This window comes from Haemaphysalis longicornis, unplaced genomic scaffold, assembly GCF_048455015.1.
Source record: "Haemaphysalis longicornis isolate Haplotype H1 unplaced genomic scaffold, Haemaphysalis longicornis Haplotype H1 scaffold_3, whole genome shotgun sequence".
In the NCBI taxonomy this organism is placed as follows: domain Eukaryota; kingdom Metazoa; phylum Arthropoda; class Arachnida; order Ixodida; family Ixodidae; genus Haemaphysalis; species Haemaphysalis longicornis.
The window spans coordinates 84,214,734-84,241,357 of NW_027526335.1; the positions used below are offsets into that span (position 1 = coordinate 84,214,734).

The 26,624-nt window shown below is 48.0% G+C and overlaps 1 protein-coding gene across 1 annotated transcript in view; it reads left to right on the plus strand.

Moving 5' to 3' along the window:
* Positions 1–1,913: 1,913 nt before the first annotated feature.
* LOC144174750 (uncharacterized) overlaps positions 1,914–26,624 on the plus strand; it is a 99,667-nt gene continuing 74,956 nt past the window's right edge. The window contains exon 1 of the mRNA XM_077703595.1: positions 1,914–2,648. Within this exon, the coding sequence (XP_077559721.1) occupies positions 2,580–2,648 (69 nt within the window). The 5' untranslated portion in view covers positions 1,914–2,579. The remainder of the gene's footprint in view (positions 2,649–26,624) is intronic.

The following is a 26,624-nucleotide window of genomic DNA, read 5'->3' on the forward strand; positions in this document are numbered from 1 at the left end:
ATGTCGCATTTTACGGGTAAGGCCAATTTCAGACTGCCCCCGCAACTGTCGTAAGAACTTTAAAGAATTACGTCATTTCACGTCTCAGCCAACCGAACTGCGTGACACGCCGTTTTTTTGCGTCTATAGATCACGATAGGGCTTTTGCGTCGGCGCTCTAAACATAGCCTAAAACGTCAATAAGAGGGTGAACATAAAATACTGTTTACACACACACACACACACACACACACACACACACACACACACACACACACACATATATATATATATATATATATATATATATATATATATATATATATATATATATATATATATATATATATATATATATATATATATATATATATATATATATATATATATATATATATATATATATTGTAAGGAAGACCGTCGCCAACACCATACTCGTTTAAATAATGTAGGAGCGTGGACAGCACTGGTCATTCGCAATACGTGGGTATGTGACACAGAAGCCACACATAGAAGAGGCACCAACTCGTGGATGTCTCATCGCCATCGCTGGGACGAAGAAGAAGTCTTGTCTCGTTGGCTCTCCGTCTCGACTTGCTGGTCAGCGCGACTTGGTGCCTCGGTGCTACCGCTGCTGCTGGTGCGGCTGAAGAATAAAGCCTGAAAACCCTCTTATAATATATATATATATATATATATATATATATATATATATATATATATATATATATATATATATATATATATATATATATATATATATATATAGTCAAGAAGACAGCCGACACGCCGGTAGCCGGTTGAGGCTGTTTAATTGCAGGAGCGAAGCCGATGGATAACGCAGGTCTGAGCGTTGCAATCACCAAGCGCGTTTCTGGCGCATGCACTTCCTGGGGTTCATCGTCTTCCATGACACCTCTTTGTTGCATATCCCCTTGTGTGGATTGGGCATAATTCTATATGGGCTATGCTGGCACATACCCCGATGTCTTGATGGCATGTTGCGTCTATTGCATATGTTCATTACCCTCGCTACAATATATATATATATATATAAGGTTAGTAGAGACAGAGACAAAGAAGAAAGACGTAGAAAATAGAAATTTCTATTTTCTACGTCTTTCTCCTTTGTCTCTGTCTCTACTAACCTTATTTTTTTCGCGCTCTGTGTGAGTTTTTATCTTTTCAGACTATATATATATATATATATATATATATATATATATATATATATATATATATATATATATATATATATATATATATACAGTTTTACGAGTGCAGAAGGCGACTATTGTGTAAGGAGGCGTTTCGAGGTTGTGGTTACGAACATATAAACCTTTTTTCATCATAACACTTAGCGTGGAGAGTTCATGTGATCACCGTGCACCGGCTCTCAAATTTATTCTTTGAGTGTTACGCGCTGATTCTACCTCGCATTGTAAAATCATCCCTAAGAGTTTGTGCTGAATGGCCTGGCACGTTCACATTGTCTTTTGGGATACTTATGGCCCCCGGCTGAGTTAAGTGTCTCTGTAAACAGCTTTTCTTTGGTGGTTCTGTCTCAAATGAATCCTTTGAGTGGGCTTGACACCGAACGGCAGTTTGCTTCTCCCGCATGCACTTGAGTAGTGCCAAGAAGCCATTACATAACGCCAAAGTACTGCGGCAAAGCCGAAGGCAAGAGGGTCAATCAGCCACCCTGCAGCGTGCGCGTCGGCGTGAAAACGCGGCGGTCACTGGGAGGCCGCTGTGGCAGCGGCAGCAGGCAAGTAGGCGGTCATCGCGGCCGCGCTGGCAGGTAATGGCGGCGCGCAACTGCCCTCGCCCGCTCGGCAGGCCGAGAAGGAAATCAGGATAGCGCAAGGCACGGCGGCATTCAGAAGGGGGGGCCGGATCAACCTGATAGAAGAGTGCACGCCCATAGTGGCGCTCCCATTGGCTGCCAAAGAAGCCGCTGCAACGGACGCCTCGGCTTGCGCCGGACCGCGCCCAGTGCACGCGCAGCCGCTCCTCACCCACAACCGCCGTTGTTTGCTGCTGCTGCCACCGCCGCTTCTTCCCGCAACCATCGAGCACCACTTTCCCCCCCTCGCAAAAGAAGAAAGAGCGCGTAACGTCTCGTCGCGCAACGCGTCGTGCGAGTCAACCAGCTAGCGGCCGCGGCAACGCCGCCTGTCGCCACACAAACGACGCGTTCATCAGCGGCACGTGCAACAACGCCACGGACGCGTGTTTTCTCGTGGATGCTCCAGGGTGGCCCTCTTTCAGCGGTGCTGTTCGTCCACCTCAGGAAGCTACTGCCCTCGTGAACCACGTATCGCCGCCAACAGCGCCGGTAGTGCTCCCGCGCGGTGATATCCCCGCCCCCTTCTGTTCTGCAGTAGCTCGGCCGTACATTGTTGGCACCTGTGAGCAAGACTAGTTAACAACACTCGTGACAGCGCCGGTGTGCCTACGCTTGTTTCCAGACTGGCGGCCGAAGTCGAGCCGCGAGTGCGGCGCGCTTTCCATTGGCGGAAACCGTGGTCACCGCGGTGACGTGCGGGATCTCGTTTGACCCCGACGCGCGCAAGCGCCATCAGGAGACGACCACGGAGATGCTCGATCGGTGTGGATTTCAGCTGACTCCGGGAATGAATAACTTTGTCCCGCCCGTGCTGCCAAGGGTAAGTCTTATCCATTACAACATGTCGCGGTTGATTACAGCCTTGCACAAAGTAAACGGTTGAGGGGGCGTGACCCGTGGGGCAGAAGGGCAGCGTGATAAGTCAGTACGCAGACGAAAAATTTGACTAAGCTATTGAAGCGGTGTACTGTTGGCAATCACAAGACCAGTGCAAACTGTAATTCTTCAGTAACAAATAGAACTTGAAACGAAGAAACTGCTAACGCTGCGTCACTGCTAATAAACGCTTTCAGTCTTTCCTTCGTGCCTGGAAGCACTTCAAAATCTAGTGTTATCGCCGATACAGAGCGGCAGTTGGTGATTGCTCGTTGCACCAGATACGTCGTCGCATTTCTGCTTTGCTTTTACGGCGATTTTCTTTTAAAAGGCTACCGAATGCGTTCATTGCTACAACTGAAAGGAAACCGACCAATAGCCGCGACATCCCTAGAATTACGTCATTTAAGGGTGCAAACAATGCCCAGAACTAGAAAAGGCGAAATATCGTACGGGCAATTTCCCAAGCTGTCTGATGGGCGTAGAAATGTAATATTCTATTAGGGTTCTTTGTGGCCGCCTAAGTATACTCGATGCGCAGTTGACTATGAATTTAGATTTTGAAAAAATTTGAGGGAAGTGTTGCCGGATCTTCTTCTGAGATCAACCAATCAGGCTGAACACAACAAGGTAAGAAAAAATGCACGTACTACCTCCCTTAAAACTAGTACAGAAAAAAGGCGCCCTTCGGAACAAGCTAACACATTGGCAACCATGTGCCAATTACGACCAACAACCTTGTGCGGCAAGAAACGAAAGGCTACAGTGCCTCAAATACCGCCCACTTTTTGATAAAATATGATTCTTAAATTCCTGTACAAACACAAACTAGCACTGATGGCAGCTAAAGTAGTCCTTTTCTTAATACCTCGCTGCTTTTATACCATACCGAAATGCGGGGGACATCGTATAATCTCAACTCAGCACACAGAGCGTACATGTGCATTCTGTATGTGCTCGGGTTGATTTCTTGCGATGCGATGTTGATACCAACTACACGTAGACTTTCTGTTAAAAATCTTGGCCAGCACACTTACCAGCGACAATCAAGCTTGAAGTTCTAGCTCTTATCCGAGGTGTTTTTCAACGAATGTCAAAGAGGCAGGGAATTCTACTAAAGAGGCGGTCTTGCTGTCTGTGCCATAACACAACTGCGAGCGGATACCCCCAGACAAAGGCACAAACAGCATATAAAAAATAGGTACAAAGGCCACTGTAGCGATGCACGCAAACAGCGTTGCTGGTGCGCTTGGTTGGTTCCTCGCGGTAGAACAGAAAATGATCGTCCGTTCGTTCTCCTTCAAGAACGTCGATGCTTTGTACAACGTTTAAGCAAGGAATGCAAGAATAAAGAGAATACACCCACTGTTCCTCGTTGCTTCCGAGCAGGAGGCTGGCAGGTATGTCTGCCACCGTATTACCCGTCCGCGCTAAAGCCGTGCTTGCAGCTATGCCGCTGCGAGCGCGCATCGCTTCTGTCCCTGGAAACGGGGATTCCCCGCCTAAGCTAATGGCAGCCAAACGCGGGAGCAGTCGTTGCACGGGCGAATGAAACCTTTTGCAAAGCGGCTGTTTGTTTTCGGCCTAAGTGTGCGCGACAACACTGAAACAGACCGATAAGAGAGCATCGTGCAGACATGCCACAGACCGAAGGCCGATGACCGAACATCACGTGCGTAGCAGCGTTTCCGGCAATGTATATTCTCTGAAGTTATTAGCAACCAAAGAACAAGAATAGAAGAGGAGGGGAGCAAAACTGCATTTACGTACACAAAACGTGGCTTTATTTATACGACTAAAATAAGCGGCCGAAAGAACAAGAAATACTCCTGTCTGTAACTGCATTGCCTGCCGGAAACCTTATCAAGGAGAAGTCACGGACATCCCAACATTCGGGCAGTACAAATGCAAATGAATGGCGTACAAACCGAGCAGTGACAACCACAGGACGAACGGTAATCTTGAAGGGAATCCTACAATTATCTAGCACCACGAACTTCTAATGTAGCTGTAGCTCCCGCTGTACTTCAGGATTCCAATTTAGTAAAAGTCATCAGTAGCAGGAACAAATCAACTGTCAGGTTTGGTTCGAAACAGCCACACAGTCTTTAAAAATAAAGTATCTTCAGTAGAATTACCCTCGTGATAAATTTATAACCAGGCATAACACCATTATATTAAAAGGAGCACCTGCGACTGAGCAGGAAGTTTCAATCCCTCAACTTACCCACGTGTCGCACGTGGAATACGAACGCGATTGTAGAATCACTGGTAGAAGTTCCTCCGCACGATAAAAATACCAGCTTGTGTGTTTCCTCGCGGATTCCCAGCTTCCAATCTTGCTTAGTTGAAAGGTTCGTTTTCGCATTTAACGCACTCGGCGACATCCTGGAAGAAGGCTTTTATTTTATGTACGTGGAATATGCTATGCTTAATTCGAATGTAGGTAACGTCGCGGGTGGAAACGCATCCTCTGTTTCTGCATATAGAGCATTCATAAAACCGAATTTCAAATGCAAAGCTCGTACTTGTCACCCGGTGACAGTAGGGATTACAGTATCGAAGGCGAGTTCATTATTGAGCGAGGAATAGACGGGACATGCCGGCGAAAAATTGTCGCCGTCGATCCGCGGACAGAGAGCGACAGAAGAACAGAGAACGGCAGAGCGCGTGCGGAGAGGAGTGACGCAAGCCAAACACGTTTTAAAATGGGGAGCGCAGCTTTCGCAGGGCCGAGTGTGTGACAGAAGAGGATAGAATTGGAATGACGGCGTCGAAATGGCAATACTGTTGGACAACAAATGGAGCGAAAAGCAGCCCAACCAGCTGTTAAAGGGACCGTGCAACACTTCCGATAAGAGCTTTCACGCTTTCCTCCGTGTCTGGAACCACTGCGAAAGCTATAGTTACCGTCAGCACGGAGCGGCACTGCGTGCTTTGCTCGTCGCACCAGATACGCCTTCCATTTCTGCTTTGTTTTTGTGGCTTTCTTTTTTAAGTTGCAGTCGAAATGCGTTCATTGCTGAAACTGAAGGAAAACCGGCCAACCGTCGCTACATAGCCTTAGTGACGTAATTCGAGCCGCCGAAGAACGTCAAGAACGGGAAAGAAAAAAAATATTTTGAGCAAGTTTACAAGTTATCTGATGTGCATAGAGCAGTAATTTTTGGCTGAGGTACTTTGCGACCCTATAATCTAAGTACTGGTTGTGTTGGGTGACTACGTTCTGCAAGCATTTAGGATTTCAAAAAAAGCCGAAGAAAATGTTGCAGGGTCCCTTTAAAGCGAGGAAACGTGGCTCACTGGGGGGCGCCCTCTTGTGGGCGTCTAACGCTGGAACAAGGTGTGCACATCGGGCCAAGCCTGAAGATCGCAAAAGACAGGGAGGAGATTCTTAAGCAATTTTTTGATTAACCGATCGGTGTTCCATTCATCTTCTATTCAGTAAATTGGGGTTCACAAAGACAAGTTTTTTTTCCTTGCATGTGTTTAGCTCGTCATCAACAACAAAATCATTTTTCCACTGCAACGCGGAACAAACACTGCATTTTATACCAGGCGGCTCCTGTTTATTAAAAGTGCCATAATTAAAGTCTACTCGCGCATCTGACCTGGCCCGTCTAACCCTCCACTCCATTATATCCGACCCGTCGGGGTGGCTCAGTGGCTATGGCGTTGTGCTGCTGAGCACGAGGTCGCGGGTTCGATTCCCAGCCATGGCGGCCGCTTTTCTGATGGAGGCGAAAAGCAAAAACGCCCGTGTGTACAAGATTTCGGCGCACGTTAAATAAACCCAAGTGGTCAAAATTATTCCGGAGCCCTCCACTATGGCGCGCCTCATCGCCTGTGAAGCGTCGGCGCGTTAAACCCTACAATCAATCAATGAATCATTGTATCCGTCCCCTGGTTCCAGATTCCTGGCTATACTTGTTCTGTTATCTGTCCTAACGCAATACATTCTTGTTATATGTGTGGCACACGTGTTAGGTGTGCCACGCGGATAACAGAAATGACATTAGGTACTGCATCAGATGTCTTTTCAATTGCTTTTCTTTGTATTTGAATAAAGTTCCTTTACTAACGGTCCGTAATACCAGCTGATCTCTTGCTCAATAAGTTACCCATACGAAATTCTCCCGATCTATTTTAGATGCGACGCATCTCTTTCACTCGCCTTGTCCCTCCGGCGTCGTCAGGCGTAGTCCGCATCCGTCCCCCATTCTACTCGCCGCGCCAGCTGCGCGCTAGCGCCGCTCTCACCGCAGCGCCATCTGCGTGTTAGCGCTCGCCGGCGCTCGCTCCGTCGCCGTGCCAGCTGTGCGTGGGTGCGGGTTAGCGCGCAGCTTGCGCTCGGTTAACACATGCGCATGCGCTGCTATGCGCTGCTCTCTCTCATTCCGCTGCATATAAACGCGGTAACTGCGCCGCTCCGCTCAGTCGTTCCGCCGCCGCTCCGCCGATGACATCCTCCGATGACCACCGTTGATTTGAATGGAGACTAACAGGCCTGCTATCGCGATGGTCGGCGCAACCGTAACAAGCACCGGCCACCCCGATAAAAAATTTACACCATCTTCCCGCGAGGGGAACCATGGGGTAGATGCGATGCATCGGGGGTGAACATGCTGCGTAAAATATGGACACACAACAACAATCGACACGCTAACATAACGGAAACGCAACGGAAACTCCCGATGCGTCGCATCTCGCGGGAAGATGGTGTAAATGTTTTACCTTCAGGGTGTTGTGTGCGACTGATAATTTTCCGCCCCATAACCGAGCATCGGCAATACGCCCTGATTTGATACCTTATCTTTAGGTCAAGGCGTGTTAGCTGGCTCTTGTCCGTAACTAGAAGTGCCTGTAATAAATGCACGCTATTATATGCATTTGACCCGCCGTGGTGGCTCAGTGGCTAGGGCATTGCGCTGCTAAACACCAGGTTGCGGGTTCGATTCCCGGCCACGGCGGCCGCTTTTCTGAATTCATGCATTTGCTTATTCTCATCGGACAGGGCCATACAGGTTCTCGTCATTTCAAGATTCGGCTTGCTTCAGTATACACCAGGCATGCTAGTGCGCCGCCTCGGTGTTTGTTTCACATCACATTACATTTCGTTATAGTACTTTCAAACTTACAGCACCAACATATCATCTAAGTTTCAGGTATTCTCAGCTAATCCTTTCCAGAGCCATTTTACAGGACCATTCCATTCACTGAGGTTTTCTCCTTCGTGGTTGCTACCTATACGTAACCGTTCTTAGTCAAGCGTCCTAAAACTTTTTTTTATAAGAAGCCCTAATATGAGTCCAAGTTCTTTGAACACGTTTGTCTTTGTAGTTTCGAGCACAAAAGTTTTGCGGTGCTTTCGTAAATGGATTTTCACAGAATGACATGATTTGTTTTATCATTTATCATACGCTAAGTATGCTTAGTTCACAATATTATGTTGACACCTTACTTAAGATTTGGTTCAAATTCAAATAGTAATCCCAAAATCGAACTTTTTTTGTGCTTTAAGAGATAATTACAGTGTTAGTGACTGCTTTCTTCTACATCGGCAATTGTCATGCACAAAATACTTTGAGCTCGGATTTTTTAACTTGCAGTATGTTGGTCCCTTTCCATACTTCATCATCATAATCATCATTATCAGCCTACTTAGATCCACTGATACCGACTCGCCTAAACCTTGAAGCTTTTTGTGCGGAAATTTTAGAGCTGCGTAAGCGTAATGAAATTCATACATTTTTCTTCTCTCTCCACTCCTACTTGTCTAGTTTTTCTTTGTATGGCCTGCTAATTTCTTTAAATGTTGTAGGACTGGCCCGCATTTTTAGTCATAATCTCTTTACACACTTGCCGCAATCACATCTTCAAGAACTTGTTGAGACTTTTTTGTTCGTAAGAGTACATGAACCGATACAAACTGCTGAATATATCTGCGTGTACAGGTCTGTGTAGAAGAATCCATACGCCTTCACGGGTTTCCACTTCACTAATATCTGCGCTGGGGCAATAATCTCCTTTCCTTAGCATCCGTCGATTCTTATCAAGCGAAACCACTTAAACAGCATTCCATAAAGTGAAGAACAGGATCCATGAAATTGGCGGGAAACCAGACTTTTTGAGAAATAGCAGTTCGCTAAAGACTGCTGCTTAAGCGCTCTGGTCACTTCGTTCCTTAAAGGGACGCTGCAACACTTTCGATAAGCGCTTTCACTTTTTCCTTCGCGTCGGGAACCACTGCACCACAGTTATCGCCAGCACGGAGCGGCACTTCGGGTTTGCTCGTCGCACCAGATACGCCTTTCATTTCTGCTTTGCTTTTGTGGCTTTTTTTTTTTTTCAGTTGCTATGGAATAGCGTTCATTGCTGCAACTGAAGGAAAACCGGCCAACAGCCGCTACATGGCCCTATTGATGTAATTCAATCCGTCTAAGAAAGTCCGAGCGAGAAAAGAAAAATCTTTTAAGCGAGTTTACAAGTTATCTGACAGGCATAGAGGAGTAATTTTTGGCTGAGATGCTCTGCGACCCCCAAATTGAAGTACTGGGTCTGTTCGGTAACTACGTTTTGCAAGCATTTAAGATTTCAAAAAGAAAAGTTGACGGAAGTGTTGCAGAGTCCCTTTAAAGTATCGTTTAACGAGATAACACTGCATCAGCATACACGCTGAAAAAAGCTGAAAAAGGAGCTAAAACAGAGAAATTGAATGTGCACGTGCCCACTTTTTGTTTGATTCCACGCAGTCTGCGAGCAACAGATTGTGGCGCACTTTAGGGTCGTGTACAATTGTACGCTGAACTACTTTGTAATATCTCTCCCACAGTATCGCCCCATACGCATTCTCCAGATCCCTATACCATCCTGATACCTGAATGACACCCATACTATCCTGATCCGTGCCTATCGCAATGTATGAACTCCAGCAGTAGCATTAAGAAGTGTAGTGCTTTCATACGCGGTTTGAGGTACGCTAATATTTCCTCCTTGTTGTACTATGCGTGTCAGACAAGCATTAAGTCTAGAGTTCGGGTTTTCGTCTTGCGCCTATATGAAGGCCGTAACGTGGCTCTCTGTCCCCACATTAAGAAAGCTGTTTATACCAAAACGTGTAGATATATTTACAAGATCATACTCTGCAAGCATTATGCGCAGAAGGTATACACGACTGGACCTCGAAGCGTGCCATGGTGGACGCCTACGAAATGATTCAGACGACCTGGAGATCCTTGGGATGCGGCAAGGTTTCTCCACATGGGCGTTCAAGTTTTTCGCCTCCATCGGAAAAATGCCGGTCGTAGCGGGGATCAAACCCTTGTCCTTGGGCTCATCACCACAGCGCCTTAGCCCCTGGTCCCCGCCAGGTACAAACATGTCGTATTTATGGAATTGTAATGGCTGGTCTCAGGGGTAAAATGCAGAACTGCGCATTGTTTGTAAGCTCGTGCAACATAGCCATAACGTGAAGCAGTAAATATCCGCCGTGTCCATTGAGTTCTTATTTACAGTATACATCTGAATGGAAGTGCGAATCGCGAGACCAAACCGTTTTGCAATGCTTGTGTCTTTTTTTTTTTAATTGCTATAACCGCGGTGACCAGGTAGTACGCTTTACACTCTACGTAGAACAGAGTTTCACACTCTTAGTTTTGGCGAACACGCCCTAATGAAATGCTCGGGCATTTCGGATGTAGCACTTGGTTTCTGATGTTTGGGGCCTCAACGTGGATCACCGCTTCTCTCAGATGGGAATAACGAGCAAAAAATTAAAGGAGAGAAAACCACTGGGCGTGGAAGGGAACTACTTTTTTCAAGGCGTGTATTTCAACACGGATTCAATTTCCAGTATATTACAGGCGTCGTGCTGCCCATTGGAACACATGTGAGAAATCCTTCAAGCATGTTTACTCCCCTCAACCTTAGAGAGTTATAGCAGATCGGAGAACCGGTCCCAGTACGGTGCCCGGTACACCTGCACATGCACACCAGTTTTTCCGCCTCTGCGCATGCGCAGTGACGGCGGTCGCCTACCGGGTACCGTGCCGGTACCGGTTCTCCGATCTGCTATAACTCTCTCTCTTGAAAAAAATAAAAGGTACCATAATATATTGGCAAACGACAATTGTAAAGAAGCGGGGGGGGGGGGGGGCAAATTTCGAATTAGTCATTTCAAATAACTTTCCGCAAGTTACCACCGAGCTGGAGGCGAAAAGCAAAAAAAACGCCCGCGTGTACGAGATTTCGGCGCACGTTAAGATCCCCAGGTGGTCAAAATTAATCCGGAGTCCTCCACTACGGCGCGCCTCATCGCCTGCGTTGCGTCGGCGCGTTAAACCCTACAGTCAATCAAGTTATTACCAAATAAGAAAAATTTAATGTACAAAAATCCGATGCACAGTAATGCCGCACGTTCAAGCGAGTATTGGCCGTGTGCAACTCGATTCCCCTGCGCCTAACCACTGACTATGAGATCGCGAAATGAAGTTCTGACACACACGCCAGGGGAAATAGAGGTCAACCACCTATTCATCGCACGCCCGTTCTTTTTGTTCCCCCCGCGAGAAGGTGCCCGCCGGCGCAACCGCAGGGACCCTTCCTGGGCCCTGCCTCATTTCTTTTCGTCAATCGCTCGCGCAACGCGATAAGGGCGCCTGTCTGCCTACCCACGCCAACTCCGGGGCATTTCTCTGCGCGTAAGCTGAGCGAAGTCATCTCGACATCTGGCGGAGCAGACAGCAGATGACGACTCGTCGCGCAGTGATGTGCGGCCAGCAATAGTAAGCAGCCGCGGTCTTCAACAATAGGAGCATCTTTTGCGGGCTTCGTGGTGTCGACGGCGCGCCAACTGGGTTCTCGCGCTGCCGACCGATTTCGGGAGCTTCTTCCTTCCCTCATTTCTTACTCCTGCGCTTTGAGTGTTTCCTGTCTGTCTTGATGGCCAGCAGGAGCACCTTTTTTGGAGTTGAATGACCGCTGTTCCAATTCACGCATCCGTGTCATCATTTTGTTGTCTGCTTCGACTATCACACAGAAGAACGGGACACCGTTTTGTAAGACGTTACACGGAGTACGCACCGTTAAGCAACTGCTTGCAATGTTTTTGGTGCTGCCAACTATACACTTATTTTGAAGCTACTGGTTGAGCAGATTACAGGTTTCATTAGACACAAAATAGAGCCCATGGTCACTTTACTGGCTACGCCCCTCTTCCCCCCTTATAATCTTTCTGACGGACGAAACACTTTAAAAACGTGCTTCTGCTACGAACTCCGCAACACGTTCGATAAGCGCCTTCACTCTTTCCTTCGCGTCTGGAACCACTGCGAAAGCTATAGTTATCGCCAGCACGGAGCGGGACTGCATAATCTGCTCGTCGCACCAGATACGCCTTCTGTTTCTGTTTTGTTTTTGTGGCTTTTTTTAAGTTGCTATTGAAAAGCGTGAATTGCTTCAACTAAAGGAAAACCGGCCAACAGCCGCTACATGGCCTCAGTGGCATAATTCGGGCCTTCGACAGGACTGGGAAAGAGAAAAAAAAGTCCTTTGAACGAGTGTACAAGTTATCTGATGGGCATAGAGCAGTAATTTTTGGCTGAGGTGCTTTGCGACCCCTAATCTAAATACTCAGTGTGTTGGGTGACTACGTTCTTCAAGCATATAAGATTTGAAAAAAAAAAAATTGAAGAGTGTGGCAGGGTCCCTTTAAGATGACGCGCCCTGATTTCTTCAGGTTGACCTTCCAAGTGCTTGCGAACCAGGAACATTGCTCGGAGACAAATGACAAGGCACAATGTTATCGCTTTGGTACACGACGATTGCGCACAGAGAGCAGAAAAGGTGATTTTTTTTACACCTTTTTGTTCGCGCTGTGCCACTGCAGCATAGTTTATCTTGACAAGCATAGGACAGTCATGCGTCGGTCGAAACAGCGGATTCGCGCACAGTGCTGTTCGATAGGGAGGGCGTTTGACCGCTGCCTATCGCCTTATCCCCACAGCCTGATTTGTCCGAGCTGGCAACCCGCCGCACCGCATTTTTAACAGTATCTTTGATGGGAGTGGCCAAGTTCTGGGCAGTGCCATTGTAGCTGCCGGTGGGGGGCAGTACTATTGCGTGACGTGATAGCGATGACCGCGGTAACCGTGAGTGGAAATGTTGGCGTGTTCGCGTATCCGGGAGGCGGAGCCGATTTTCGTGTATGTTCTCCAAAAACTGCGCAATTTCTATTTGTGTAGGCGCTGACACATACTGCCAGCCCGAATGCAAAGGCAAATCCTTGTTTTTGAGCGCATATGTCGCAGTTAATTCCGTCTTCCTCGATTAGAGAAACTGTTCAACATGGCGCACATAGGATCGACGCTGAAATATGATATCCAGAGTTTATAACAAGAATTTACAGCCAGAATTGATCTCTGATTATTGCCGTTAAATGCAAACCATTTTTCAGCTTTCCATAACGCCTCGCTATAACCTCACATTCTTCCGCAGATAAGGATTTATGAAGCTTTACAGGAAGATATTCTGTAATTCGAGTGTGAGTAAAACACACGCATGTGTGTGCATGCATAAAGCACGCGCACGCCCGCACACGCACGCATACGCGCACACACACACACACACACACGCACGCACGCACACACACTTTCACATAGAAAGAGAGAGATGACGTATTTGAGCGCACTTGGTATAGAAGGCCAGAAATGAGCCAGATACCGGCATCATTAGTAGGCCTATGAAACCGAAATCAGCATCTCAATAATGCATCGCACCAAAAAACACGAAGGGCTGCACACACACGCGCCGATGGGCTGCGACTTTCAGCGTCTGAAAAATTATTTCACGTGATGAAAGGTTGCATGACACGCTCACGTGCGCACTTTCACACGATAGCATGTGGACAGTGGCTATGATGAGCCCATTATCTATTCGTTCATAGTCTTCCTCTCGGGCCGCCAACGATGTCATCCGATAGCCAATACAGATACTGCCACGGAAAGTACTGCGTATAAACAAACAACTTGCAGCTTATTAGCCCCCGCCCTCATCGCGGTCACATCACTTATGACGGAAATGAACAATTTCTAATTTTTTTACCAATCTAAAAAGTACACGTGAATGGTGATGGTGACACGACTGTATACGTACTTTTGATTGTCGAGCAACGGAGTGACTGACCGCTGACACAGGTATATAAAGAAAACAACTGTGTTTTCGCAGCCGCCCCTTTCCATAGGGGCGATTTCCCGTGCAAGCCGGGTGAACTTCCCAAGCGTTGTAGTCCCACACAAGGGCCGAGCGCCAGGCCGGGGAGTCGCTTGTACCTATTTTACCGGTAGGTGCCCGGCGCCACCAAGGATCGAACACGAATTCACATGGTGCCTTCCACAGCCACGATGGATGCTCAACTCCTGGTTTCCTGGATGGGGCTCCTGGTTTGACTCAAGCCCACGTGCAAGCCTGGCCGCCACAGGGCGCTCCTCACAGGGCACGCGCTCACGTGCGCTTGGTTTTTTTCTCGATATTTTTTGTGGTAACGCGCGATGGCGGACGAATTTCGGCTGCGTGCGGCAAAACAATCGATTATTTCTATTCTCACTGCTGCGACATATTTCCAAATGCCAAGCGGCGTTCGCAGAATACGTTCGACTGTTCCAGACATTCGGCAATTTGCCACAGCGATGAGAATAGATCGTCTTGCTGCACGAATGGCGCCGCAGCTATAGGAATTCGCGGCCGAAATTTGCAGCGTGTAGAACGGGCTTTTAACAGCTTTCTGTTCAAATCCACAATTCCACTGGACAGTATCACATTGCTGGAACCTACCGAGGTAAAACCGGCAAAAAGTTTTTGAAGCCATTATACGAATGTTTTGTGGCGCTCTAAAAAAAATAAATGGTATTCCGAGTTAAAATTTGGAGGAGATAGGAGCATGTCCAAGGTGGTGAGTGGTAAAAGCCTGTTGGTAAGGCTCTTTAGGGAGATCACTAAATGGGTTTCTTTAGGTTAACTGGCCGGTGCAAAGCACGTACAAAGTTTGCCAACTCTCCTTCAAGAAACTAAATGTGGCGAACAACTTGAATTAGCAGAAAACATTGGGTACATTATGGGGGACGATTGAGAAAATTATAAAACATGAGATGTTAGTTAAGAGTTTGAAATAAAAATACTAATGCGTGCACATCAGAGCGCTATACGCGCGCTGTCTGCTTTTCTCGGAGAATCAGACGCTGCTCAAAGCTTAAATTTTGAGATAATACAAGAGAAATGACAGACTTGATGTACAGGGCGCTGTCTGTTGAAAGCATACAAGCTGAATGGTTAGACTTAAAACGAAATACAGTGACGCAACCCCACATCGCATCACTACGAGGAGAGGTGGTGTCAAGCCTTGCCACAGCAAAGGGTCGCGAAAACCTGATCGCCCCTCCCGCGGGTCGGTTTACGACCGTACCGTGTTGCACGCTTAGAGAGTAATAAGAGTGCAAGGCAGGCCACGACACGTGCGTAGAGGCGAACGGCACGGCTCAATCCCGGAGCGTTGGTGGTTCTCATTAGGCGCGCTCTGTACTCTGGAGCGGCAGTAGATGCAAGGACAAATCTTTCCTTTCGCTTTGCCGTGTGTAATCACGTGCCAAACAATCATAAGACGACAGGGTCTACCCGACGGAGGCGTTTCTCGCGGCCCGAAGAGGGCGTTCCGAGTGCAAGCTCCGTCTAACGCGCAATGACATCCACCGATCCATCTATCCGTCTCCGCGCCGCGCTGCCTCGTCGTGTAATGACCCCGGGAATGTTCGGCGCGACCACGCATTGGGAGCACTGCGAGAGGTGCTCATGACATCGCCACACGCCAGTGACGCCGCAGCTCCGGGGCAAATCCCGCCCGTTATCTCCTCATTGAGGTAATTGAGGCCCTGAGGCTCCCCCTTACTGGCCATACGGCAGCACGCATCCGGGAACCAGCGGCATGCGCTTCTCGCTAGATCCGTGTACGCGAAGAGCCGTAAACAAACGAACCAACATGCAAATTTTGAGGACCTTCGTGATTCTATGGGCAGTTCGGTGGCGCATTGCCGTGAGTGTTGTTGAACTTATTTTCACTTACACCTAATAGCACACATTTGCTCTCGGTTGCTGCACTGTCTCAGTCTAAATGAAGCGAAACTCCGCAACCTGTCAGCCGGTATTCATGTCACAAATGGTCTTCTGGAACCCGAAGTCATTCTCTTGTGATTATATACTAACTTCGTAAAAAAAAAGCGCTCGGGTCCTCCTGCATCCAGCTCCGTGTTTCGGGATAGCAATAATCACCCTCACTAATCACAGCACATCTCTTCTGTCCGTCTTTTTTTGACCTCATGCGACTGCATCGTTTGTTCGTTAGCCTCACGTGTTAACTGGAAGCTTATCCGGAACACGGTCCAGTATACTCTCGATCAATATACAAACAAAAGGGTCTCCTTCATCCCCGAAAGCTCGCGTCAGGTATTACCGTTATAGGAAGCGTGGCTCGGGCCATTTGAGTACTTTAGTTTCCCAACCCGACAGCGGTGGCGGCTCAGTATGCGCGCTGTACGATCGGCATGCGCACGCTGTTATTGCTGTATACGTAAGGATAGAAACGCGCTGGCCTACACAGATTGTTCCGTAAAAAAAAAAAATTGTCTGGACACGCGTGGAAGCAACGGTTACTTTAGAATGCAAATTAATTCTTGCGCGCAGGCAGCAGCGGCGATCCAGAACGAATAAATGTCTGCCCAGTAGTACTGACCAATTCGTAAGATTGATTGATTGTGGGGTTTAACGCGCCGAAACTACACAGTTTATGAGACGCGCCGCAGTGGAGGGCTCCGGATTAATTTTGACCACCTGTGGATCTGTAACGTGCGCCGAAATCTCGGGCACACGGCCAATTCGTAAGACATCCATTTAAAAAACGACTGCTGGACGGCTATACCGAGTGATGTAATTCTCCTACTCCCAGCGTATACCTGTCGACGCCTAGTGTAAACTTAAATCCACTCCAGTCGATAGATCTCTTTGGATTCGTAGATATCGGTTATTTTTGTCTGCGCTAATAATACAGATCGGTATACTAATAAAAGGACGCGTTCTGAAAGCGCACACCCGTGCTTTCGCAATGATTACGTCAGAAGGAGTGCCTATAGGTGTGGCCCCGTGCCCCTGCGCAGAGGGACACACCTATGCCCCTGCGCGAGACGGAGTAAGCGACAGGGGCTGATAAAATGTCTAATCAGATCCACACTTTCGCTTAGTTGGTTACAAATAATCAACAATTTTCATTTTAAATATAAGTATGCGAGGCCCAGTCAATGATTAGAATCCCCGACATAAAACACATTCCCTGTCACCTACATCATTGCAGCGGTCTCGCGAACTCGTGGCAACGGCCGGCGGTTCTCGGTATTAAACTTCCTCGGAAAAACGCAACAGTGACGTCCCGATGTCGTATGGGTGAGAGCTACTGCGCGATAAGCGTTATGTGCACTCTGTTATAAACATCTATGGAAAGCCAGCGAAAGGTTCCTCGTAACAACGACCGTGCCAGAGAGCTTTATCGGCGTTTCCTATACGGGCGCTGAGAGCCACGTTACGCGAAAACGGTTGCGAAATCACTCGGGAACTGGCTGTCGGCGCTACGTGGGTCCCGGATAACGGAGGATCCAGAAGGAGATATTGGTTGCTTACATACTTGTTAGATTGTCCCCGGCACGCTTCCCGGGAAAGCTTGCGGTCACGTCGAGCATTCGTGATATCGCCATGTGTACGGGGTTATTAAAGGAGTATATTATTCGCAACCATTAGAGCGCACATGATTCTAACGAACGGTATTAGAGAGAAATGAAGATATATAGTATTAGCTGTTGGATACGTTAGCACGGACCAGTCCAAGCAGTATTAGATAGTTATAGCAGAGCGGAAAACCGGTCCCGGTACGGTACCCGGTACACTTGCATATGCGCACAACCAGTTTTTTCCGCCTCTGCGCACGCACAGTGGCGCTCGTCGCCTACTGGTTACCGTTCCGGGACCAGTTCTCCGCTCTGCTATGACTCTCTAATATAGAGGTATAGCAGCGCGGAGAACCGGTCCCGGAACGGTACCCGGTAGACGGCCGGCGCTACTGCGCGTGCGCAGAGGCGGAAAAAACTGGTTGTGCGCATATGCAAGTGTACCGGGTACCGTACCGGGACCGGTTTTCCTCTCTGCTATAACTCTCTATTATTAAGTACGTGTACCTTTTCCGAACGTGTAAACTTCTGGACGCAGATATCGAAGGCGCTGTTCGAAAGCAGTATTACATTTCATCCTCTAAAAAGGTGGGGTCAATCCACACTGTACAGTCGTATATCCGCTCTCTGTGAAACCGAAACTGCTCGAAATGCGGTGTTGGCAACACTGTGCGAGGTTGGGGCTCGCGCGAAATTTCAAATTCCGGGTAAATTTATTGATTGTAGGGTTTAACGCGCCGACGCAACGCAGGCGATGAGGCGCGCCGTTTTCCTTTGATTTCGCTCGGGATAACTAGCTTTATAAATGTTAAACCTGAGCCATTTTTTCTCCGGATCAATTTTGACCCCCTGGGGATTTTTAACGTGCGGCGAAATCTCGTACACACGAGCGTTTTTGCTTTTCGCCTCCATCAGAAAAGCGGCCGCCGCGGCCGGAAATCGAACCCGCGAACTCGTGCTCAGCAGCGGAACGCCTTAGCCACTGAGCCACCGCGGCGGGTGACAAATTCCGGGTAAAGCGTTGGGAAATACACTTATGTGGGTATGGGGGTCACCTTGTTAGGCTTAACGTTAGTTAGCCCTGGCTTTGAGGCTAACGACGGGCCAAGCGACGCGAAGCTCATTATACGGCAAAGTGTGAATACCGGTTAACGTCGCTACACCTCAAAGCAACGTAACGTTAGGCCTAACGTCACGCCTTCGCATACCCGCTTCCCAACTACGTGCCAAGAAACTTCGAACTCGTTGCATATCAAGCTGAGGGCATGTGCCACCAAGCAAAGGCAAACTCATTGTACGTGAAGCTCCAGGGAACGTGTAACACCGCTGTAACTCGAGCTTTTATATTAGGCCTAACGCGAGACCGTCGCATGCCCGCGTCCGCCTCCCACTGCGGCGCAAGCACTAAATTTAACATTCCGGGGGTGGTAGTAGTAGTAGTAGTAAAAACTTTCCGTATAGGCTGCCTGTGCCTTGACGGTGATAATTTTGCGATTTCCACAAAACGAACGATTCCGGGACAACCATACAACCACCCGTTCAAGTCGCCCACCTCTGCTTGACGGTCATGCGGTCTTCCATGGCGCCAGCGGCGCCCCAATTTCCTGCTTGCGATTTGGTGCAAGTGGCGTCACATTACTGTCGATGCTGTGACTTGGGTACCCATGGCCTTACTTCGCTATGCACGTGCGTGCACGCGTCGCCTCTTACGGGATACTATATAGTGCGCAAAACAGTGGGTTAGAAGGAAAGCAGAGGCATCATCACCATCATCAACAACAACAGAAGCGACGGAACATGATGTGCGAGTTAACAAACAAATCCAAACTTGTTAGCAACCCCAATAGCAACTCCAATTTGGCCACAAGAGAGAAAATTGAGCCGCATTCGCCTACTGTGAAAGACAGCTACCCTTCAACCCCTCCCCCTCCTTCTTCCCGAATAGACAATACATTCACCCTCGTCCTGGTTGCCAACATATGATGTGCGCAAGGCCTACTGGGGCAAAGATAACGCAGATGTAATGCACTCAGTGGAGTGCTGGTGGCACATATATACGGACATTTTTGTCTCAATGCGGCGCTATACCGTCACCAGCGAATATCGGCTACGAAGAGCGCGCATAGGGCGGCAGACTTGCACACGCTAGCGCTATCACTGCGTTCCGAGTACCCCTTAGGCAAGGCGCAGTTAAGCTAGGGTGTGGCGCTTCCCACTAGCCCAGTACAATTGCGCCCCAGAGATAGCAAAAAAAAAAAAAAAAAGTCAGGTGGCCTCAATTCCCTTCGAGTGTTCCCAGAAAACGATAAAATTGAGATCAAGGGGCATCCCCGCTAGCACTAGTATCAGTCCTAAGCCACGTACCCGCCCATTTGCATACGCACGTCCGCCGCACAGTTAAACGTAAGCCTTGGTTACGTGTCTTTCCGCAAGCACGCGTGTGGAATCAGTTATTCCTTGGCCCGGAAAAACACACACTTGTGCTGCATATACTTCCGATGTAATATACAAAGCACAGTTTCATACTAATATATATTAGGGAAATGTGGCGTTGAAATCGCGGGCCGTTGTGGGCGGCGCCATTGCAGCTAGAGACCTTCGGCGCCTAGTTGGCTTAGCTATTAGCTAGCCATCTGGCTTCTTTTTTTCCTCGAAGCCAAAATGAACAAAAAAAGGGTAACATTCTTCTTGTTTACCTGACATGAAGCTTATAAATAATCCCTGACAAATAAATCTTTCTGGAGCAAGCTTTCGGTAGGTTACTGTCCATAAAATAACTAAATAACTAAGTAAGCAAGCAAGCAAGCAAGCAAGCAAGCCAGTGAGTGAGTGAGTGAGTGAGTGAGTGAGTGAGTGAGTGAGTGAGTGAGTGAGTGAGTGAGTGAGTGAGTGAGTGAGTGAGTGAGTGAGTGAGTGAGTGAGTGAGTGAGTGAGTGAGTGAGTGAGTGAGTGAGTGAGTGAGTGAGTGAGTGAGTGAGTGAGTGAGTGAGTGAGTGAGTGAGTGAGTGAGTGAGTGAGTGAGTGAGTGAGTGAGTGAGTGAGTGAGTGAGTGAGTGAGTGAGTGAGTGAGTGAGTGAGTGAGTGAGTGAGTGAGTGAGTGAGTGAGTGAGTGAGTGAGTGAGTGAGTGAGTGAGTGAGTGAGTGAGTGAGTGAGTGAGTGAGTGAGTGAGTGAGTGAGTGAGTGAGTGAGTGAGTGAGTGAGTAAAAAACTATTTATTGACCGGAAATTAGAAAAACGAAAATCCCCCAAAGTTTGCCACGCCTAGGAGCGGACACCGGAACACCTGCTGTTCTGGGGAGGGGAAAGGAGGAGGATAGAATAAAGTGTAATAGTGATTCGACAGTGCAAACTGTAAGCAAAAATAAGGACACACTCATAAAAGGGTGCGAGTCCATTTGATGCATGTTCCAGGGGAGTACGACATTTCGGGGTGCACTTCTTATCTTCCTACATCTTCGATCTCGGTTCTTCTCGACTTTTAGGGTTTAAGACCTCGAGAAGAACTGCATAAACAAAATTTTTCAAGATTTTGGCACACGTTAAATATCCCCAGCTGCTCAAAATTAATCCGGAGCCCTCCACTACGGCGTGCGTCATCGCTTGTGTAGTGTCGGCGCGTTTAAACCTCAAAACAATAACAACCACCATCAGCAGCAGCATAAGAAAATTGAAAATCCACTGGCGGACATTAAAGAATTCATGAGCATCTCAACCCTCTTTCTCGCGAACCTGAGTCTCGGCCCGCCGATGCACATACTTTGCTCCGTCTTCCTGTTTTGCCGGCCCGTGCAGGGGCAGATGGCGAACGGCGTTTCGACTTGACGTCACCCCGTCACCCTGGCGTGCGAAGGCAGCCCTATCCTTTCTCGAAGTCAGCTCTTTCAATTCACGCCCTCTGTCAACTCTCTCGTTCTGTGCTCTGCTGTCACTCGCTCTTTTGACGGATCCACGCGAAAATGTCGCCGATGTGCCCTATCTATTGCTCGTGCAATGGAATGTACCCGCCCAGTACCTTTTCATGGGTTCCACGTACATACACTTCAAAGCTTGAAATGGCGTTAGGGAAGAAATTAATTACTGGATCCCGCTTCAGGATTGAGTTATTTCTGTTTATTTCTGTTTAATTTTCCTCCTGGGTGGCACTTGCTTTATACCGGACACTCGCTGTGCTCTAGGATTCAAGAGTTTATAGTGGTACTCAGCGTGTAGCTGTTGTTTAGGGAGGCTGTCTTGCGCAAGGTCCTGGCCAAATATGCGGGCGTCTATCAGGTCGCGTCGACAACGAATTGCACGCGCTCGCTCCAGAGCTTTAGTAGGGGACTACGTTCAGTGCCAATGCAGTCGAGGATGCATAGCCGAACCACGCCCTTTCACTGCGCAGCTGCAAGTAGTTTTACACAAACAATTTGTTGGGTGCAACCAAAGCAATCCAAAAATGTAAAGATCTTACTTTTTAGCCTTGGACTGACGATGCACAAAATTATTAGCCCGAATATGTGACGCAGAAATCAGGAGCTTTTAGATTTTTGCGCTGTTTTTTTGTTGTTGTTGCGGCGTTCGCCACTGGCGTCGCATAGATTCTCTTAATGACAAAAAACATGGCGTCCTCGACGGCGGCAGAATTGATTTTCGCACGGTAGCTCACCCCTTCATTCGCGTAAAGGATTTTCAAGAAGTTTGAGAACGAAAAGTTGTCAAAACAAATGAAGAAAGTGGTCTCCAAAATGTACGTCCAAATGAGACCGACTAAACCGGGACTCTCCGTAGTTTTCGCATTTCGTTCGGTCAGCCAGCTTGCGGGCGAAAGCTAACGTACTGTCGTACGGCTCAAGGCGAGCTAGTTTCTGAGTAAAGTTACGCTGAAGTCCCCAAAGGGTAAAACGGCTTCGTTTGACGACGGGAAGACCACCTACAGTTACGGAAAAATGAGAGTGCTGCGGTATGCTATAGTTCCACCTTTCAAAGCACTCAACGCAATCCAAATGGGATTTGACTTCGCTCTATAGTGGGTGCGTGCTGATGTAAGCACACTACACATGTCCATGGTGCTGCCCAGTTTACAGCTCATGCCTTCAAAACTGCATCGTTGACAAAACTCACGTCATTTCTGGGGGAAACAGAATTGGACAATAGCGTTGGCTGTATATTATTTGTTAAGTCGTTCCTATAGTTCTCCCGTGAAAGCATTGGATTGTGTTAAGAAGCAAATGAGGCGTAGGGAAGGAGACGCCATGATGCCTGCATGCTCGGTGATCGTGGTTCAGCGCACACTAGCACGGAGCTCATGCGAAGAAATGAACTATAGCAAACGCCTATCTGTCACGCCGGAACTCAAACCGAAGCCAGTTTATGGGGAACTACGTTGGCACTGCAGTTACACAAAGCAGTTATCCCAACTTCGCCCAACTTACGAAAACAGTACTAGGATGAAGCGATACCGTCGGTAATCGGTTTATAAACACTGGCGTCCTCCCAGACCCCTCCGTAACCCAAGTTAACCAATCGGTATCGCGTTCATCGCCCATCCATCAACCCCTCCACCGTGTCCTTCTAGAACCTTTCTTTCTATCTTTGCATTGGTTTGCTCTTTTTATTTTATTAATCTACCTTGCTCTGCCTCTTTTCTTTCCACCTATCACACTCGCAATCTCTGCGCCTTAACCTCCTTTCTCACATTTCAGGCAACCACCGGTGAGTTCCTCTCCTGCTCACCAGCTAACCTCCCCTCTTGGCAATTTTTTTCTGCTTTCATTCCGCAACCACCAATCATATACAGGTCGCTTAAGGACGTTTAGCGTTCAATATCAGACAGCAAGAAAGAAAAAGAGATAGAGGGACAGTAACATGCTTATCTATAGTCTAGGCCTTTAGGACGCTCTATAGAGTTTATACATCCCGCACCATCGTGTCATCGATTGGCTAGAAGCCCCAAAAATGTTCACAATAAGACCCTTGACTCAGCAACTTTTGCGCTGACACTCACACACTAAGTACACTCACACTAAGTAGTTCAACATCCTACCGCATGTCACAAACAAGACAGAAAGGAAATTTACATAGTTTCCTTTGATACTTACACACATAGTTTGTGAACGCAATTTTCAGTTACGAATGGTGTATTTACACCCTAAGTGTCCTTGGGTAAATTTTGCGGCATGCGGAGCTTGCGTAGCGGGTAGAGAGCTACAGGGGTGTGTTGCACGTTCGGATTCGGCCATTCCTCGCGCTTGCATGCACCATCCCACGAGGGCAACAAGTCCGCATTTGGCGTCCTCCCTGGAGAAAGAACTCTGAAGAGTGGGGCGCGAGGAATGGCCCTCAGGGGAAATCTTGTCAGAGGGATAATACGTTAGTGCGCAGCCCACATGGTGCACCTGGAGGCAACGTGCGCGCAACGAGCTCTGCGGGCATCGTATACTTATTGCCGTTGCCGTAGTTGTTAGATATCTGAAGTCAATCCAACGTGATCAATCTTCTCATAGCTAGCCATTCCCATTCAGTATTTTAGGGGCGAATGTAGGGCTCCGGCTGTTGGCGTCTCACGTCGTCGTCGTAACCGTCGTCTCATGTAGTACCGGTACTAAAAAACCGGGGCACTCGTTTACGCCTCTCGATGGAACGCTTCGTAACGCGTACTCAGAAAACACCGGGACACTCGTTTACGCTTCGCGCTTGAAGACATGAGTGTCTTACAGCAAAGCTGCATACCTCTACCCCCCAACGGTTTCATCTCCGTTGGCGAAAACGCCAAGGCGCCAAGAACACACTTATGCACTGCATGCTTCGCCCCTCCCCAGGTTTCACGTTAGGGGAGATAGCCCAGGATTTTTAAGTGCGAATGCACTTTATAAGCGACCCCAAACCATCCACCGCCGGCGGCGTCCGCAGTGCTCCTCTATATTTAAAAAAGAAACAGCATCCGGCACCAGGTTTCGATCCGAGGACTTTGCGGCCGCAGCGCGACGCTCTACCGACCAAGCCACGGACGCGACGGTGATATCAGTGTTAGTGACGCGCCTTATATCTTTAACGCATTCAAACTACGTCGTCAGCGGCGTGCGTTGGCGACTCAGCGGCGTTATAGCGGCTTGATAACTGCGTGGTGTACACGTGATACTACAATTCCGATGGAAGAGATGGAAGAGAAGGCGGCGAGGCGGTGGGCTGCGGGGGCCGAGCGCAAGCGCCGCAAGCGGGCCGACAACCGTGCATTCGCACTTTCACATTCTCCCCCTCGGGGAAATGCGGAGGAATTTTTTGTTCTGACACTCCGCGGTTACTTATAAGAGCGCTATCACGACTTCGTACTTCCGTAATGCCCTATCAACATTCTTCCGTCACCAAGCTGCATATACGTTTTACAAACGAAGTTTTGGTTAATCGGAACTGTCAGGTCTCTGGACGCCACTAGTACAAATTTTATGCTCGTGATACTGTTCCAAAGCACTTCAACGCCCACCAGTGCATGGTCAACCTCCAGTCGTGCTCCAGGCCAGTGTTACCTCATGCCCCGTTATACCTTGGAAAAATCAGATAAACATTGGCATTGATTGTGTTTTCCTTCATCGCGCAGCAAACTCGGCCTCATCTGTTGTATTATTAAAAAGGGGGGTGATGACGTTCTTTGGCAAACGTTGATCATGGGCTTCATTAAGCGCGTCAGAGGGTTACCGAGTCGAAAATGGCAAGAAATATTTCTGCAGTTTGTCGTATTTTCGCGTGTCGTACTGTCGTCTTGTCGTATTCTTGTCGTGTCGTGATTCTGATGTCCGGTCATGTGTCGCATTCCTGTCCTGATTACTGGTCGGGGCGAATTCCTGTATTGTGATCTTGATGTTCCATCAGTAGTTGTTATTGCCCAGAATTTTATTGCCCGTTGTGAAGAGTAGCGTGAATGGCAGTTTTGTGGTGACTGCACCAATGTTTGCCGTTGAGAAAATTGACTTTGTCTCGTTACGGTCGAAATGTGCGTCGTAACAACAGATTCCTTTGTCGTAACAACAGGACTTCTGTTGCCACAACAATTTTTTTTGTCGTACGACAGGAATTCTTATTAGGTTTTTGCGGCATTCCAGTTGTGATTTCAGGCTCCGTATTGTCTTGTAGGTTCAAAGTTTTATATCCAACGCGCGAATCACAAAATCTCGCTGTCTCACGTCAGTGCTTATACTGGGGCGGCTATCGGGGCGTCTCCCTGAAACGGATTACTGATTCGTCCAGTCCCATAGTCTTCGCTGTCTCGGTGCTACGCGCTGTCATTGCCTGCGGTTGCACCCCACTTCTCTACAATAGTATCGCGCCCTTCAATCAAGGCGGCAAAGTCAAGAGTAAAACATTTCAAGCAAATCATGTGAGCCTTTCTAGTGTGAATGACTTTTCAGTGAACTTGATGATAAGGACGGCACATGTCTGTCCCGTGCGTGCAGTTCCGTTTGCTGTAATCTTATCGAGTGTAAGACGATCTAATATCATTTTTGTTCGCTGTGCGTTTTTCATACGCAGTTCTTATTTTTTTTTCTTGTGTACTTTGTATACTTAAGAATGTATGCTTTGCATACTTACCCGTATACTTTGTGTACTCTACACTTAAATTTCCATAAACTTTGCAGTGTAGCGCTTTCTTTGCGCACTTCCTTCCCTTTTTTTTCTTTTTTTTTCTCTTGGTTGTTTTCTTGAGATACTTTAACGTGACTCATATACAAACTTTCTTCCTCGGATTTCTGTTTTACTCCAATAAACCGTTAGCCTTCCCAAATATACATTAAAAATTAAAGCCGTTCCACTCAATGTGAAAGCTGTTGGAATTGCAGAGCAGTGATTCGCCATAATGGTCTGTAGCACTGTTATCCGCTCACTGGTACCACCACAACCCATCACGCTCTTCGCCGCCCTGTCTCACTCTTCTCTTGATGAATGGGGCGGGGACATGTCCAATGCAATTCAAATTTCCCGCCTTCGCAGTGCTCGCGCACCCCCTGCCTGAAACTCACCAGCGGGAGTTCTGTTCTTTTGTGCTTGCTTTTCCTCCCGCATGTGCCGGCATTGCACTGCCACTTTTTTCGCTTACTATCGCAAAAACCAGTACAACGAGCGTTCCTAACTAAATGAATGCGAGCGCTGCCGGTTCTTCTTCCTCAAACGTACCTGCAGTTTTCTCTGC